Source organism: Podarcis gaigeae (assembly GCF_964106915.1).
Source record: "Podarcis gaigeae genome assembly, chromosome: 3".
In the NCBI taxonomy this organism is placed as follows: domain Eukaryota; kingdom Metazoa; phylum Chordata; class Lepidosauria; order Squamata; family Lacertidae; genus Podarcis; species Podarcis gaigeae.
The window spans coordinates 75,270,706-75,285,042 of record NC_139680.1 but is presented as its reverse complement, the minus strand read 5'-3'; the positions used below and the strand labels follow the sequence as shown (position 1 = coordinate 75,285,042).

Sequence of the window (14,337 nt, the reverse complement as noted above, 5' to 3'; positions counted from 1 at the left end):
AAATAATAAACCAATCCGGGGTTTTTGAGCTGGGATTTGTCCCCTTGATTCCTCATTCCATAGAGCAATATTCTTTATACAGCACACCTCATTGGTTCAATGACATACATTTTTTATTCTGTAGCCAGAGGATGTATTTTGACCAAATAAGTATTTTTCAGTGTATGTGATTATGAGCCTTGAGCATGGCTGGATATCTGAAAGCAGTACAGGAAGACTGCTGCTTTCTATCACTTGGTTAATTTTTAATAGGAAGAGGAAATGCTAATAGAATGGATGTAGGAACACTGGATTCATCCTATTTTGATACTACTAGAAGTTTTTAATAAAGTTGAAAATAGAAGAGATCAAATCAGTCGCTATGGTGAAAATAATCACTATTTGTTACAATCAATTGGCAATACATACTTACGTTATAGATGCTTTAGTTCACCTGCAATTATTGTCAGAAATAAGCAGGCTGATTGTGTCAACAGTAGTTACAATCTAAAAGGGAACTTGTATAAACTTCACCCCCACCTCCACCAAAATTCTTCACATAATTGTGAAAATAGAGAAAATGGCTGGTATTATTGCAAAGAGGAGGAGAGTCCATTGAACTTCAGGTATCTGAAATTTAAGTTAGAAAAAAACAGTATTTTTTTCCTAATGCAAGAGTAACTAATTTGTGTGGTCTTTTTGGGTTGAATATTCCAGAGCTATTAGTACTCTCATCTTCCATATATGGTGCTTTCTGCTTACACTTCATATTCTTTACAGACAACCACTTACGAAAGACAAATGGGGAATTCATTCACCCAGAGCAACAGAAGCTGATGTTCCTGCTTATGCAGGCAATGTCTTAAATTAGCCCAAATGCATTTGCACTGGGATCAACATAAGGTGTCCCATTTTGCTAGATGAAGATGTAGACAGTACTATAGTATACAAAGCAATCCCAAAATCACATTTCACTTCAGAGATTATCTTAATAGGTATAACATGTATTTTGGCCTCTGAAAAGAAAAGAAAACCTTAGAGAGAATGAGGATACTCAGCTGCAAAATGATCCAATGATTAATACTGCACAGGGGTTTTGGGAAGGCATGATTTATCCATCACAAGTAGAAGTAAGTAGATGTAAAGAAGTAAAGTTCAGTTAGTGTGCCAGAATTGGCATTAGCTGCTGTTCTGGGGAAGTTCAAATATGTCAACCCTAAACTGAAAAATGCTTACTAGGGTTACAAAATATATCTGTCAGACCCTGTTTTAGAAACTTTTTCTGTTCTGACTAGTTTTTTCCTAATTACAGCTGAGTTTTCAGCACAAGATTGGGATCCTGTATTGCAAAGCAGGCCAAAGCACTGAGGAGGAGATGTATAACAATGAGACCGCAGGACCGGCTTTTGACGAATTCCTTGATCTCCTAGGTCAGAGAGTATGGCTGAAAGGTTTCAGTAAATACCGAGCTCAGCTAGACAATAAAAGTAAGTTTTAATAATAAATTGTAATAAACACTAAAATTATAAAAATAAGGGAATCTGTTATGCCAAAGTGCTTTCCTTCTGTAAATGCAGATTACACAGAGATCACAGAGACAGCATCTACACTGCATTTCTTTCTTCCCTTCCAGTCTGAGCACAGTCACCCTACACAGTGGGGCCAGACAGTGTTCCAGGCCTGCATGCTGATGCTTAGGGCCAGCGTCATAGCAACAGATGAGTTTTATCTTTGTGCAGTTGACTACATTCCAACCATGTGGAGCTGTCCAGACACACCCACACTGACACCCATCTCCATCCTCCATCCAGGCAAGCAGGAGGCATCATTCCAATTGAAGGACATACTACAGACAGGCAAAGATGAGGGCATGGAGTAGGACCAGTGAGGGGTGTAGCCTGAAGTGGTAGAGAGGCATTCCGCAGAGGCATGAGGACTGGACAGAGGGGCCTGGAGGGGCCACATTTGGGCCTGAGGTTCCTCATCCTTGCTCTAGGAAGACCAGACCCAACAGCTGGTTTCCTTGGTGAGGAAAACAAGGGGTTACGTAAGTGGTTGTGTTTTGCGTGCTCCGTCTTAGTGGTTGTGCTGCACCCATTGAATAGCATGCAACTTTCACTTGCCACAGGAAATAGTTGAATGCCAAATTACAATGGGGACATATGGCTTGGAAAGGGCTTCTGAAACTATTTGGAATTTATATGGAACTGTCATATTTGCTGGATGGGCTTTTTTGCGGCCCAGTGGTAGGGAGGAGAGATGTTTATATTATACTTGAATTTCTGCATTGTCTTCATTGACCCACTTGTGGACTTTAATTTCAGCCGATTCAACTGGAACACATTCCCTTTATACTACCTACAAAGATTACGAAATAATGTTTCATGTGTCAACTATGCTTCCATATATGCCCAGTAACAGGCAACAGGTATGTCTCAAGTCAGCTTTAGGGAATCATGCATGATTTCTTGTCTGAGAAGTTGTTTGTAGAATGTATTTTTTTTGTTGAAATGTTTGTTATGAATACTCAGTAAAAATTATAGTTGTTATTATTTTAACTTGAGGATTGCATATTGCTTACGAATTAAAATGCTTAGGTTTATTACTTCTGCTTTGACCCAAAAGTTTATTCTGTTAGCTATTTTTTTAATCTGGTATTTCCATTTTTAAAAAAGAGAGAATAAATTATTTCACTGAATTGCCAGTATACAGTGATACAGATACTTCTGGAAACTTAAATACTTCCTCTCCTACCAAAACAAACTGAATCCAGCCTAATTTTTAATAATGTGCATTTAAAAGATGCAAGTATATGTAATTTGATTTTTCATGGTGTAAGTTTTGGTATTCTAATAACTTAACATACTGCTTGTCTGTTATGCACATAGATAATACAGCATTATATAGCAAATACAGTTAATGTTTGAACATGTACCATTCTGTTCTAGTTTAGAATATCTTGCAGCATTAAGGATGGCTAAAAATGACATTGCATCAGAGGTTTTGTAGAATCCTAATGGTTGCAGTCTTGAATGATTTGAAGTTAATGGGCTTTTGCCATTGGCTTGAATTGAATTATGATTTTCTCTTTTTTTGTTTTTGTAAGGTTAACCCTGTCTTTGCCTGTACTAATTGATATAATACTTTTGGCATAAGTTTGCTTTATAAATGGGGTTTAAAAGAAATAGATATTTTAAAATGTATAATATATTCCCACTTCTATGAATTTAATGTGTGAATAAAGTAGCCATTCACAAATGAGATTACTGTTCAGAGTGTAACATTCCACAAGCCAGTGTGTGTAGATAAAAGAAGAAACAACAGTTCCTTGTGTATCTGCACAAAGAATAAGAATTTCTGCAAACATATTTTCAGACTTATTGGCAGATATATAAAAGTTATTTCCTTATGTGTGGTGAATTTGTTTTGGGAGAGTAGCTAAAATTGTAGTAGTTAGGTTGTATGATATTAGATTTATACTTAAAGTGGGCAAGTTGAGAATGTGGCAGAACTTGCAATTCTGGAGTTCTAAAAGAATAGCTTCCTAGATGTATAAAAATTAAAATAGTTTTATAATAATTGGCAAATCACTTTCCTAGAAGTGGGTAGGGGCAACCAGCTGTCTTGTTTACCAAATTCACCAAACTAGGATCTCTTTGTTATTTCAACCACTATCAGAACTTTATAGCTCGTTTGGTACTGTTTTAACTCAGGTGTACTTTCTATTGTTTTCAGTGGGAACTATTCCCAAGGCAAATGCCCAGAGGATAGAACGAAGCCTTAGTTGGATAAAGTCTTAATAGTAGACCTGCTCAGTTCTATCTAATGAGAAAATATTGTAGCAACACCTTTTAAAATGGAGCTAGAAATTATACGTGAAAGGCATATAGGAAACAGCTTTAGAATACATCTACGTCAGTACTGTCGACACTAACCAGCAACAGAAACTAGGGTTTCTGATAGGGGACATTTCCAGCCATACAGCTAGAAATGCCAGGAACTGAACTTGGGACCTTCCGCACACAAAGCGAATGCTCTACCAGTGAACTATGTCCCTTCCGCTATACACCTTCCATATTTGGTCTACCTATGGTTTTGGGGACCATTTTGACCATTTATGATGATAGAAAAAAATCCATCTATCACATGAAGTTAATTATATTTCCATGTAATTTAGAAACACCTAAATTTCTTTGTAATCCAGTGCACATGCCCAAGGTGATTAAAGTGATAGGTTAACATATTAAAGTTGTGAACAAGGAGCTTACTGCATTTATTTGCAAATATTTTATTCCCTCCAATATGACACAAAAGACACTGGAATAACAAAATGTTTGAGAAACTGTAATCTATCTGTGGATGGGTTTAAATTGCAAAGTTTAACTATTGTAGAAAATACTTCTACAAAAGATATACTCAGTGTTGATTTCAAATATTTTTGTTCCTAATTGCAGGCAATGACAATACATTAAACCCTTACTTGATGTTGAATGTTAGTCTTTGTCTCGGTTTTACCTAATCTGTGAGCATAGAAAATAACCTTTTACCTTGATCCACTTCTTCCAGAATTGTATGGTGTTTGTCACCCTCACTATTGTGTTTGCTTGAGCCACTCATTTCACTCTTCAGTTTTCTTACCTTTGCTTATATCTTTACCTAAATATTCCCTAATGTGTCTTTCTCTCTAGACAAACTAAAGCCTGTTCTTGGTTTATCCTCAAAATTTTCCAACCTAATTCTATTATTTCCCCAGTAACAATCACACCCTTCCACAATGTTTTAGTAAACACTCATCAGTCTTTGTACCTTGGACAGTCTTGGTATATTTAGCAGTAATATCATAGTACCGTATGTTCTATGGATTTCTTTGGATAAAATAATGTGGAAGTTTTCCATATTTAGGTAACATTGGCCTCATTTGCACGTATCACTAAGCCGAACTATGACTTAATTTGAACAAAACAGTGTGCTGGCGCACATAGTGAAAATTGTGGCTGCTTAGCTCCTTCCCTGCTGTTTCACTACCAATAGGTAAACCATGGTTTGACTTAGCAAACTTGGGCTTACGGTTTGTCTCCCCCAAATCAAACCAAGAACAGTAAGCTGAGAACAAACTTTGGCTACACAGTGTGGTTTGTTTGGAGTGAGATGAACCATGAGCTCTAGTTCATAAGGCTAAGCAAAGACATGGCTTAGCTATTGGTAGTGTTGCTGCAGGAGCAAAGTACACTTCTTTGTTCACACTAAACCATAATTTGATTTAGCGTTATGCACAAATCAGGTAACTGAGATCTGAAGGCCCCCCACATTATTTTTTATGATACTGGATGCCAGTGGTATTTGCACAGCATGGACACTTTTCAATAAAATGTGATAAGCACACTCCAGTAATCAACATTTAGCCAGCCTTAATGTGTAGAAGAAATAGCTAATGAATGTTTATTTTCTCTTTCTGTTGGTACCTCATTGCCAAACTATATAATGTAGAATGTACCCATGGAAGTATTCTTGAAAAGCTAGGAACAATTCACGTAAAATAACAAACCTTTCCCTCTGAGACACACAGGAAGCTAAGATTCAGCATCACAGATAAAGTTGCTGCTGTCCTCAAGGAACAGTCTTACCAGCCCTGTGGTATAGAAATTTTACTTTGTGTACAGGGCTTATCTTGTTTCATCCACTTATCCGAGTCATTTGGGTACTTCCCATCTTAGATTTGAATGGGATCTAGAGGTCTAGCCTCTATGTGTGAATAGGTTTATACATCCATTATACCTCGTATGGTCACTGGCCAAGGTATGTAGCCAGCTACTGTGAGCACTATCTCCAATGAACATTTCATAAAATCCAATTACCTGTGAGCCAGAAATAGGCCACACCAGAACTGTCTGTTGCTTTTTCTAGGAAATAACTACGCCCTGCTTGGTCACTGATCAGGACATCCCTCTAGTTTTAGAGCGAGCAGGAGATCCAAACACACAGGTAATTTTTCACTTTGGCTGCAATATAGGGTGGGGAGTCTTCACTCTGTGTTCTGATCAGAACAGAGGGAGCTACCCACTCTGGTGTGGCCAGTACCACCTCCTTGTATTGGCTTTCCTTACACATCACAGTTAAAGGCTTCTCCTGTTGAACTTTTACCCTTGTAGACACCCTTTCCAGATCATTTCCTTGCAATATTTCCTCACACTTCTGCCATTTGCTTTTGTTATCTTTGGTCAGATCTGATTAATCCAAATCTGTTGTCAAGTTATCTCCTTGTCTGATATAATAATAATAATAAATTGAAAACGAGTTACTGTCTTGGTATGTAAGATTAAATGCTTCTTCAGTGTTTGGAAGTTTCCTAGTTTTAATCAGGTCTGATTGAAATATGTGATCTTTGTATATGTAAATATTAACATATTATAATGCAAACTTACTATGAAACCACTTATTTTATTACTAAATTAAAATAAGCTTGAAGGTTTCTTGTGATGTCTTTTCATTCCCCCCCCCCATTAAATTGAATGAAGAAAGATGCTTTATGCAATATGACAGGATAGCTTTGTTGCTTTAGCTTGAGCAAGCAATTAAGGCTTACAGAAATAGATTGCTGTGGCTTTAGCTGTCCGATAATGGTCAATTTAGCTTGGAAAGCTTAGAGATGAATAAAAATACGCTAAAGGTGGTGCATCCCATTTCAGATTATCTGGAAAACTTAAAATCACATTTGATTAGCACGTTAGGGAAAACAGAGCCAGTAAAGTAAATTGAAGGTCCACAATTAAGGTCAGATCAGAACTAATACATTATTTTTAAAAGGTGGTAGATATTTCTTTTCTAACATTCTCTTAACTTGATACTATTTCATATTAAAATTAAGTTCATTAATGCTGATATTTTACTGGATTCATATTTAGATTTACCACCCCAAGTAAGGTTGTGATCTACCTCTTTTTTTAAAAAAAATTACTATTATCAGTGGACCTTACTTCCAAGTAAATATTGTGTTAGAACTAAGGTGAAAACTGTTATTAGGGTCTTGTTGTCAATGTTGTGTTACTTCCTGAAAATAATCCCACTTGACCTATGTACTATATTTAAAATTCCAATTGAATTGTATCATTGTTAAGAGTGTGTTGGAAGGGCAGTTGAACAAATAAGGAGAGAATGGGAAAAATAACTTAGAGATATGAAAACAAGCTCTGTATAATAGTTACATACCATTTTCTTCAGTTTTCAGAACAGTGTCTCTCTTTTTTTCATACCTTTTTCTCCATTCAATTTGCATTTCATTTATACAATCCTACCGAGATCAATGTATTACATATCAGTATCATCTATTTAACTCTCCTTGCCTGTTCCTTGCATTTCAATTCCCCATTTATAATTATATGGTTCTATTACTGTTTTTTTATGATGTTGTACAGACCTTTATGGTACTGATTATAATGGTTGTCTGCTATGTTAACTGAAATATTACCGTATTTTTTGCTCTATAAGACGCACCAGACCACAAGGCGCACCTAGTTTTTGGAGGAGAAAAACAAGAAAAAAAATATTCTGAATCCCAGAAGCCAGAACAGCAAGAGGGATCGCTGCGCAGTGAAAGCAGTGACCCCTCTTGCTGTTCTGGCTTCTGGGATAGCTGCGCAGCCTGCATTCGCTCCATAAGATGCACACACATTTCCCCTTACTTTTTAGGAGGGAAAGAGTGAATCTAATAGAGCAAAAAATATGGTAGTTGTACCTCAGAAATCTCACCTAACATTTTAAAGAATGAACAAGTTCCAATTTGTTTTATATGGTTAGGTTAATCCAATTACTTTAATGAATATGCTTATGCATGTTGGTGACAAGACTCAAATTCCTTTCAGGAACTATTGATGCCCTTTAAAATAGTTTAGAAAGGTTTATATTGCAAATGTCTGTTATTTATTATTCAACCCAATTAGCACCTAATATCTAAGCCAAGCCATGGCTTGAGGCAAATATGTGGGATCCCATAAAGGAAATTGTCCATTTTGCTCCTCTCTAGTTTGTTTTGCTGCTGCACTGTGCCGAGCTAAGTTATGTTTTGGCTTAGCATGTCATCCAAACTCAGGAACCTTTGTAGCCCATAAGTGGGCCTTCTAGAGATCCTCTGGATAAAATCTGTCCTCCACTCAACTAGCTTTTACATGCCTTTCCTCACACAGACTGGAGTAGGCAAAATGTTCATTCTGTTTGTACACTTATCTGCAGGCATAGCCAATGTGGTGCAACTTCTTTCAGTCTTAGCCAGCATGACTAATGATCAAGGCTGATGGGAGTTGTAATCCAAATCATCTGGAGGTCACCATGTTGGCTACCCCTGAAGTATTTACTTCTTACTTCTGTTTCCTGATTTTTAAACTGTTACTGTTAACAGATGAATCTGAAATCAAAGGTATTATTGTCACTTTCTGCAACTTTAGAATAATTTGAATATATGGGAAACTACCTCTGATCAGTACATGAACTTTTATTTTGGTGATGTGTTAGCAGTGATAAAACTCACTTCCATAGAGCCTTTGGGAGGAATTCAGCATTGCCCCAAGGAGATCATTCCATCGGCACAGTTACTTTTGCTTGCCAGGCAAAATGAACTCCTCCCTCTGCACCCTGTTCTGGGGGCTCTCCTGACCCTCCCAATCAGATATGGGGAGGGCAGTGGTGTGAAGGTGAGGGGGGCAAGTCCTATTGATTTCTTAGGACCTGTTGCACTGGCTTCTGCTAGTGCAACAGCTTAGTTCAATCCAGTCCACCTGTAGACCCAAGTATTTATGCCTCACTAAAAACACGCTGAAATTAGTGTCTGTGCCTGTAAAATGGATTGCAGCTACTGGCTTATAATGGTATGGCAAAACTTTCATTGATTTTAATAGAGTTGGGTTGTTCCCTATACCATAGCTTAGTGTGCACCAGATGTATACCCACAGTTGTGATTTTCATTCACATATGTCTGTCATCTACATCATTTCAAAAGCCAGTAATAGGTAATGTTTTAAATAAAATTCAATTAAAACAGCTCAGAATACAGCAGAGGTCATAGCTCCAATTTTCTACCAGCTTAATCCTGGACATCCCAAATTAATACAGTAAACAAAAAGGTACTGCAGCATTTCCAAAAGCTCTGAGATCGAAACTTTCTGGTAGATGGACTTTACAGAGACTTTGTGTTGCTTCAGTATTTCCTTTCACTGACAGCTCTGCTTTTAAGCTAACAAAGAGAAGCTGAAATAGCTTCTGGTTTACTATTGTGGACTACTGAAGTAAAAATTCACCAGAAAACTGCATGTGAACATTGGTATGTGTCTGTGGAGCTCCTGGATTGTAACATTTCCAACACCTTTTCAGCTTTCCAAATAATTATAGAAAATGTTGATGTTTTAATTACATACTTGTTACATGGTTACAAAGTTATTTAAATTGATACTAGGTTATGTTACTTAAGATATGTTACTTCAAAATATCATCTTTAGCTGTATATGAATGTCTGCATGTACATGTTTGGGGCAATATCCAAAGGACTACATGAGAGATTCTAAATGTGTGCCAGGATATCTGAGGTCCCCTTTCTTTCATAGACTCTGCTGCAGACACACTACCCAAAAAGCTGTTCCCAAAAGTCTGGGAGGTTACTGTAATAGTGTGGAAAGTTGCAGCTGGAAATAAAAGGCAAAAGCTGTGTTGAACCGCTTCAATGTACATTTAGGAATCCTTGGATCTTGGCCTGCCTTTGTCCACTGCTGCATTTCCAAACTTATTTAAAATAAAATTGTCCTTTGAAGATATTTGGCGACTGTTGTGCTTTCTATGGTGGGGAAAGATTGGTTTAAAATGTTGAGAATTTCTAGTAGATATAGAAACTACTACAGTGAGGAAAAACATCTTAAGGAAACAAGAAATGTTGTATTTCAGATATGAAAAGTTATTTTGCATCTTGGAAATGATGAGCAACAAAATGATTGAAAGGCTATTTAGTGTGGGTCTGTACTTCATATACTTGAACAAGACTGATTTATGATTTTACCTATTCTCCACCCACCACTTCCCCCTTTTTAAAGAACTGTGTATTTCAAAGGTATAGACAAGACCCGTAAAACATACCATACTTAGGCTGCGTGTTGCCTGTGCCAAGACAAGAACATTGTGACTAATCAAAGTGTAGGGTTTTTTAAAATACATAATTGCCATTTTTAATATTTTAAATAGTTATCTTTTTTCTAGTGGATGTGAAGGAAATTGTAGTCACCATTTTAAGGGTTTTTTTGTTTTTTTGTTTTGCATCTAGCTTTTAAGGAAAAGGCACATAGGAAATGACATTGTTACCATTGTCTTCCAAGAGCCTGGAGCGCTTCCTTTTACTCCAAAAAATATCCGTTCTCATTTTCAACATGTGTTTGTCATTGTTAAAGTCCACAACCCTTGCACTGAAAATGTGTGCTATAGGTGAGTACAGGTTTGTCAATTGCCTTAGTTTCTTAGGCTTTCATTGGAAAATGCTGGGGCCATTGTTTATTTGCTTTATCAGCCTTTTCTGCATTTTCCATGTACCTGTGCTCCCAGCTCACCCAGCCAACCATCATGGCACCAGCCTTCCCCTTCCACTCAATGAATGAGCTTAGTGGGAGACCCATTGGCCATATCCTTGCCTGTGGGGGCTGGTAGCAAGCCCCCAAATGGGGTGCCTCAGGGAGGAGCTAAACAACACTGGGATCCACTGGAATCACTGCCATCGGATGATGGAATTTGTTCCAGTTGTCCTGTACCTTCTCATCTTTGGCCACAGTGAGCAACCAGAGTGCAGATGGATGGTGGATGTACTGCTCCAAAAAGCCCAAATGATGGCTGGAGAGGGTTTGGATTGCACCCTAAAACCAAAAACAGCAGTACTTTAAAGAAATATTAGTAAGGTTCAGGAAACTTGCTAGCTTCAATAAAAATAAGTTGTATGGTACCTATAGAACGTAGTCTCTATATTTAAATCTCTGAATTATTCGAGGACAAGAAGCAATCTTATGAAAGCTGAGCCCTTTTGTTAATACAAATTTCTATATGCATGGGGACTCTAGACTGGAGAAGTGGGGTAACTGACTCAGTTCCAAGGTAGCCCATAATGGATCATGGCATGCTTATATGTTCATACCATGAATCAATACTGTATAGAAGTGCATTCTAGGCATATGGCATAAAAAAATGTGCATTTGTTTATACACTAGTACCCTGATCTAAATATTTAGTGTTCATGTAACACACCATTTTATGATGGGTTGGTACAACAACATTTGTGTTCTGTGAATATTTAATTTCTTGATGCGGCACATTTTCAATTTGATAAAAATATATATTCAGTTAGAAAGAGTTCCGTATGGGGTTGGACTGGGTGATCCTAGTGGTCCCATCCAACTCTACAATTCTATGATTTTATTTTTCTCATTTTGCTGCAAATGTAATTCCTGACAATTTCTGCTTTTGAAGAGTTTTGAGGTAGTTTATTATATAAATTTTTCTTGTCCTTGGTAGGTGCATGAATATCTTATGTATAAACAAATAATGTTTTAGTTAAAGTAACTTACAAAACATTGATCCTATAATAAGTTTTCTTCACCTTCTAGTGTTGGAGTTTCAAGGTCAAAAGATGTACCACCTTTCGGGCCACCAATACCTAAAGGAGTGACTTTCCCTAAGTCAGCAGTTTTCCGGGACTTCCTTTTGGCCAAAGTTATTAATGCAGAAAATGCAGCACATAAGTCAGAAAAATTTCGAGCCATGGCCACTAGAACACGGCAAGAGTACTTGAAAGATCTTGCAGAAAACTTTGTTACTACCGCTACAGTAGACACGTCAGTCAAGTTTAGTTTTATTACACTGGGAGCAAAGAAAAAAGAGAGAGTGAAACCAAGGAAGGATGCCCACTTATTCAGCATTGGAGCAGTGATATGGAATGTGATAGCAAGAGACTTTGGTCAGTCCCTTGACATTGAATGTCTTCTTGGTATCTCAAATGAGTTCATCGTGTTGATTGAAAAGGAATCAAAGAATGTTGTTTTCAACTGCTCCTGCAGAGATGTTATTGGATGGACATCTGGATTAATGAGTGTTAAAGTTTTTTATGAAAGAGGAGAATGTGTTCTTCTCTCAGCACTTGATAACTGTGCTGATGACATCAGAGAAATGGTTCAAAGACTGGAAGTAAGTATGGTTTCTTTTAAGTGCTTGGCAATTTCAAATACTATTGTCAGTAATTTTTCAAGATAATGGAGATGGATAAATATGATACCTGACTATAGAATTTTAAAAATGAAAAGTTTACCGGACCATTTCAGGGATATTTCTGTATTCCAGGCTTAAACTGGAAATGTGGCAGCTGTAGTCTGAAACAAAATTCTCCCTTTTTAGTACAGTTAGGGTTGCCTTATTTCAAGAAGTAAAAATCCAGACAATTCTACTAAGCATAATAGAGAATTTTCACTTAATTCAGATTCTCTTTAAGTGTGTTATATTGTTCAGATATATAACCTGACCCAGTCAAATGAGTCAGGTTACAATAATTTAGCATTGTTCTAATAAAAAAAAGTGATCTGTACCTGTAAAGACTTCAGTAAATTACTATTTTGCTTCCTTGTTTAATATAAGGCAGCTGCTAAGTCTTCTACAAACAAAACAGTCCCTGAACTGTTATAATAATCAGTAAGAGAAATGTACTGTCCTAGAAACTGGACACAGCACAGATGGTTGCTCCAGGGACATCAAATGTTAGAGCTTGGAGAAGAACATCTTTATTCAGAAATCTCTAGTCAGCCATGAATGACAAAAACGCTATTAGCTACCCGAGGGGTATAACATATTAGTACATGTGACTTTGCATTGTTTGAAAGCAGTTCCTTACATGTTTCAGAAGGCATGTGTCCAGTGAGGGAGATGTGAAGACTTGGTAAAAAAAATTGGAAAGTGGTGGAAAAGAAATGGGTGTATATGAAAAGTGGGTGTGGGTGTGCATGCAAGACTAGAAACAGATTACTGAACAATTGGTAGTTGGGAGGGGGGATCTCTTAGGAAATGCACCTTTCAGAATGTGCAATACTAATGTGTATAAAAGAATCCTACAGTTAATTTACCCTGCTGAAAATGTTTAGTCTCAAGATTCCAAAGCAGTAATAAGACTGATGACAGAATTGATACTGTGTCTGACAGGATTACTGAATAATTATTTTCTATCTTGATGTTGGAAACCTACTTCAGAAGTTGCAGAATACATCTTGTGAGTGTTTAGTCCAGAAGTCCATTATGAGGGTATACCAGTCATTTTGATTCTGAAACCTGGTGGACTTTGTACAGGCTGGCTTTTGACTCCTCTTTTTAGAATTTCTTTAAAATATTTATGCATGGCCCGCAATAAAAAAAAAAATCCAGGGTGTCTCACAATAACACAACTACTATACACTGTAATATAGCAAACAATTTTTATTTTCATCTTGTTTTTAGGTAACAGGTTAGGATTCACCTAACCAGCCCTGTCAGTGGAAGCCCTGTGCAAGGACTTCCACTTGTGCTATAAGGCTTCCCCCATCTCTCTCTCCCCCCCACCCCCATGCCTTCCCAAATTGGCTTAGAGGGTTGGGAGAACCTCCAGAACAATGTGCAGGGGGAAGCGTATTGTTCCATTTGGCAAGCTGGAATGCTAGCACAGATAGAATAATTGGAAGACCTTAAGTCTGCAATCCTAAACACTTAGCTGGGAGTGGTGTGGCTCTTATGTATTGGTTCCATCATGACACTGATTTATAATTGTTCTAATAAAACAAAGTTATTATTACTTTTGGATTTCAGAAACATATCAAACAATAAAATTTTATCTTATAGGTTATAATAAATATTACACTTCATGTTCTTAATGGCAGGGGGATAAATCACATTTTAAAAACCATTTCAATATCACCTTACTCACCATTTCTGGAATTTTTACATCACTATTCTTTTATACTGTGGTCTCACTAATTTCATATTCCTTTAGATAGTAACTAGAGGATGTGAAACAACAGAAATGACCTTAAGGAGAAATGGCTTGGGACAGCTCGGATTCCATGTTAACTTTGAAGGGATTGTAGCAGATGTGGAGCCATTTGGTTTTGCCTGGAAAGCTGGCCTACGTCAAGGCAGTCGCCTTGTGGAGATCTGTAAAGTAGCTGTAGCAACCCTGACTCATGAACAAATGATTGACCTGCTGCGCACTTCTGTGACTGTAAAGGTGGTGATTATCCAGCCACATGAAGATGGATCACCTAGACGGTAAGAAGTCACAGTAGCTAGTAGGTTATTTGTGTCTTCACGGCTGACATTCTTTTGCCCTTT

The 14,337-nt window shown here is 37.3% G+C and overlaps 1 protein-coding gene across 7 annotated transcripts in view; it reads left to right on the top strand.

The window, feature by feature from the left end:
- Positions 1-14,337, top strand: part of SIPA1L2 (signal induced proliferation associated 1 like 2) — an 86,375-nt gene that overhangs the window by 34,638 nt on the left and 37,400 nt on the right. For 5 of the 7 annotated variants that reach the window (XM_083732044.1, XM_083732041.1, XM_083732038.1 and 2 more), the window contains exons 5-10: positions 1,292-1,466; positions 2,304-2,407; positions 5,884-5,961; positions 10,277-10,434; positions 11,601-12,177; positions 14,000-14,274. In XM_083732044.1, coding sequence (XP_083588170.1) covers positions 1,292-1,466; positions 2,304-2,407; positions 5,884-5,961; positions 10,277-10,434; positions 11,601-12,177; positions 14,000-14,274 — 1,367 coding nt within the window. The remainder of the gene's footprint in view (positions 1-1,291; positions 1,467-2,303; positions 2,408-5,883; positions 5,962-10,276; positions 10,435-11,600; positions 12,178-13,999; positions 14,275-14,337) is intronic. The other 2 variants (XM_083732043.1, XM_083732042.1) reach the window with 1 other exon arrangement.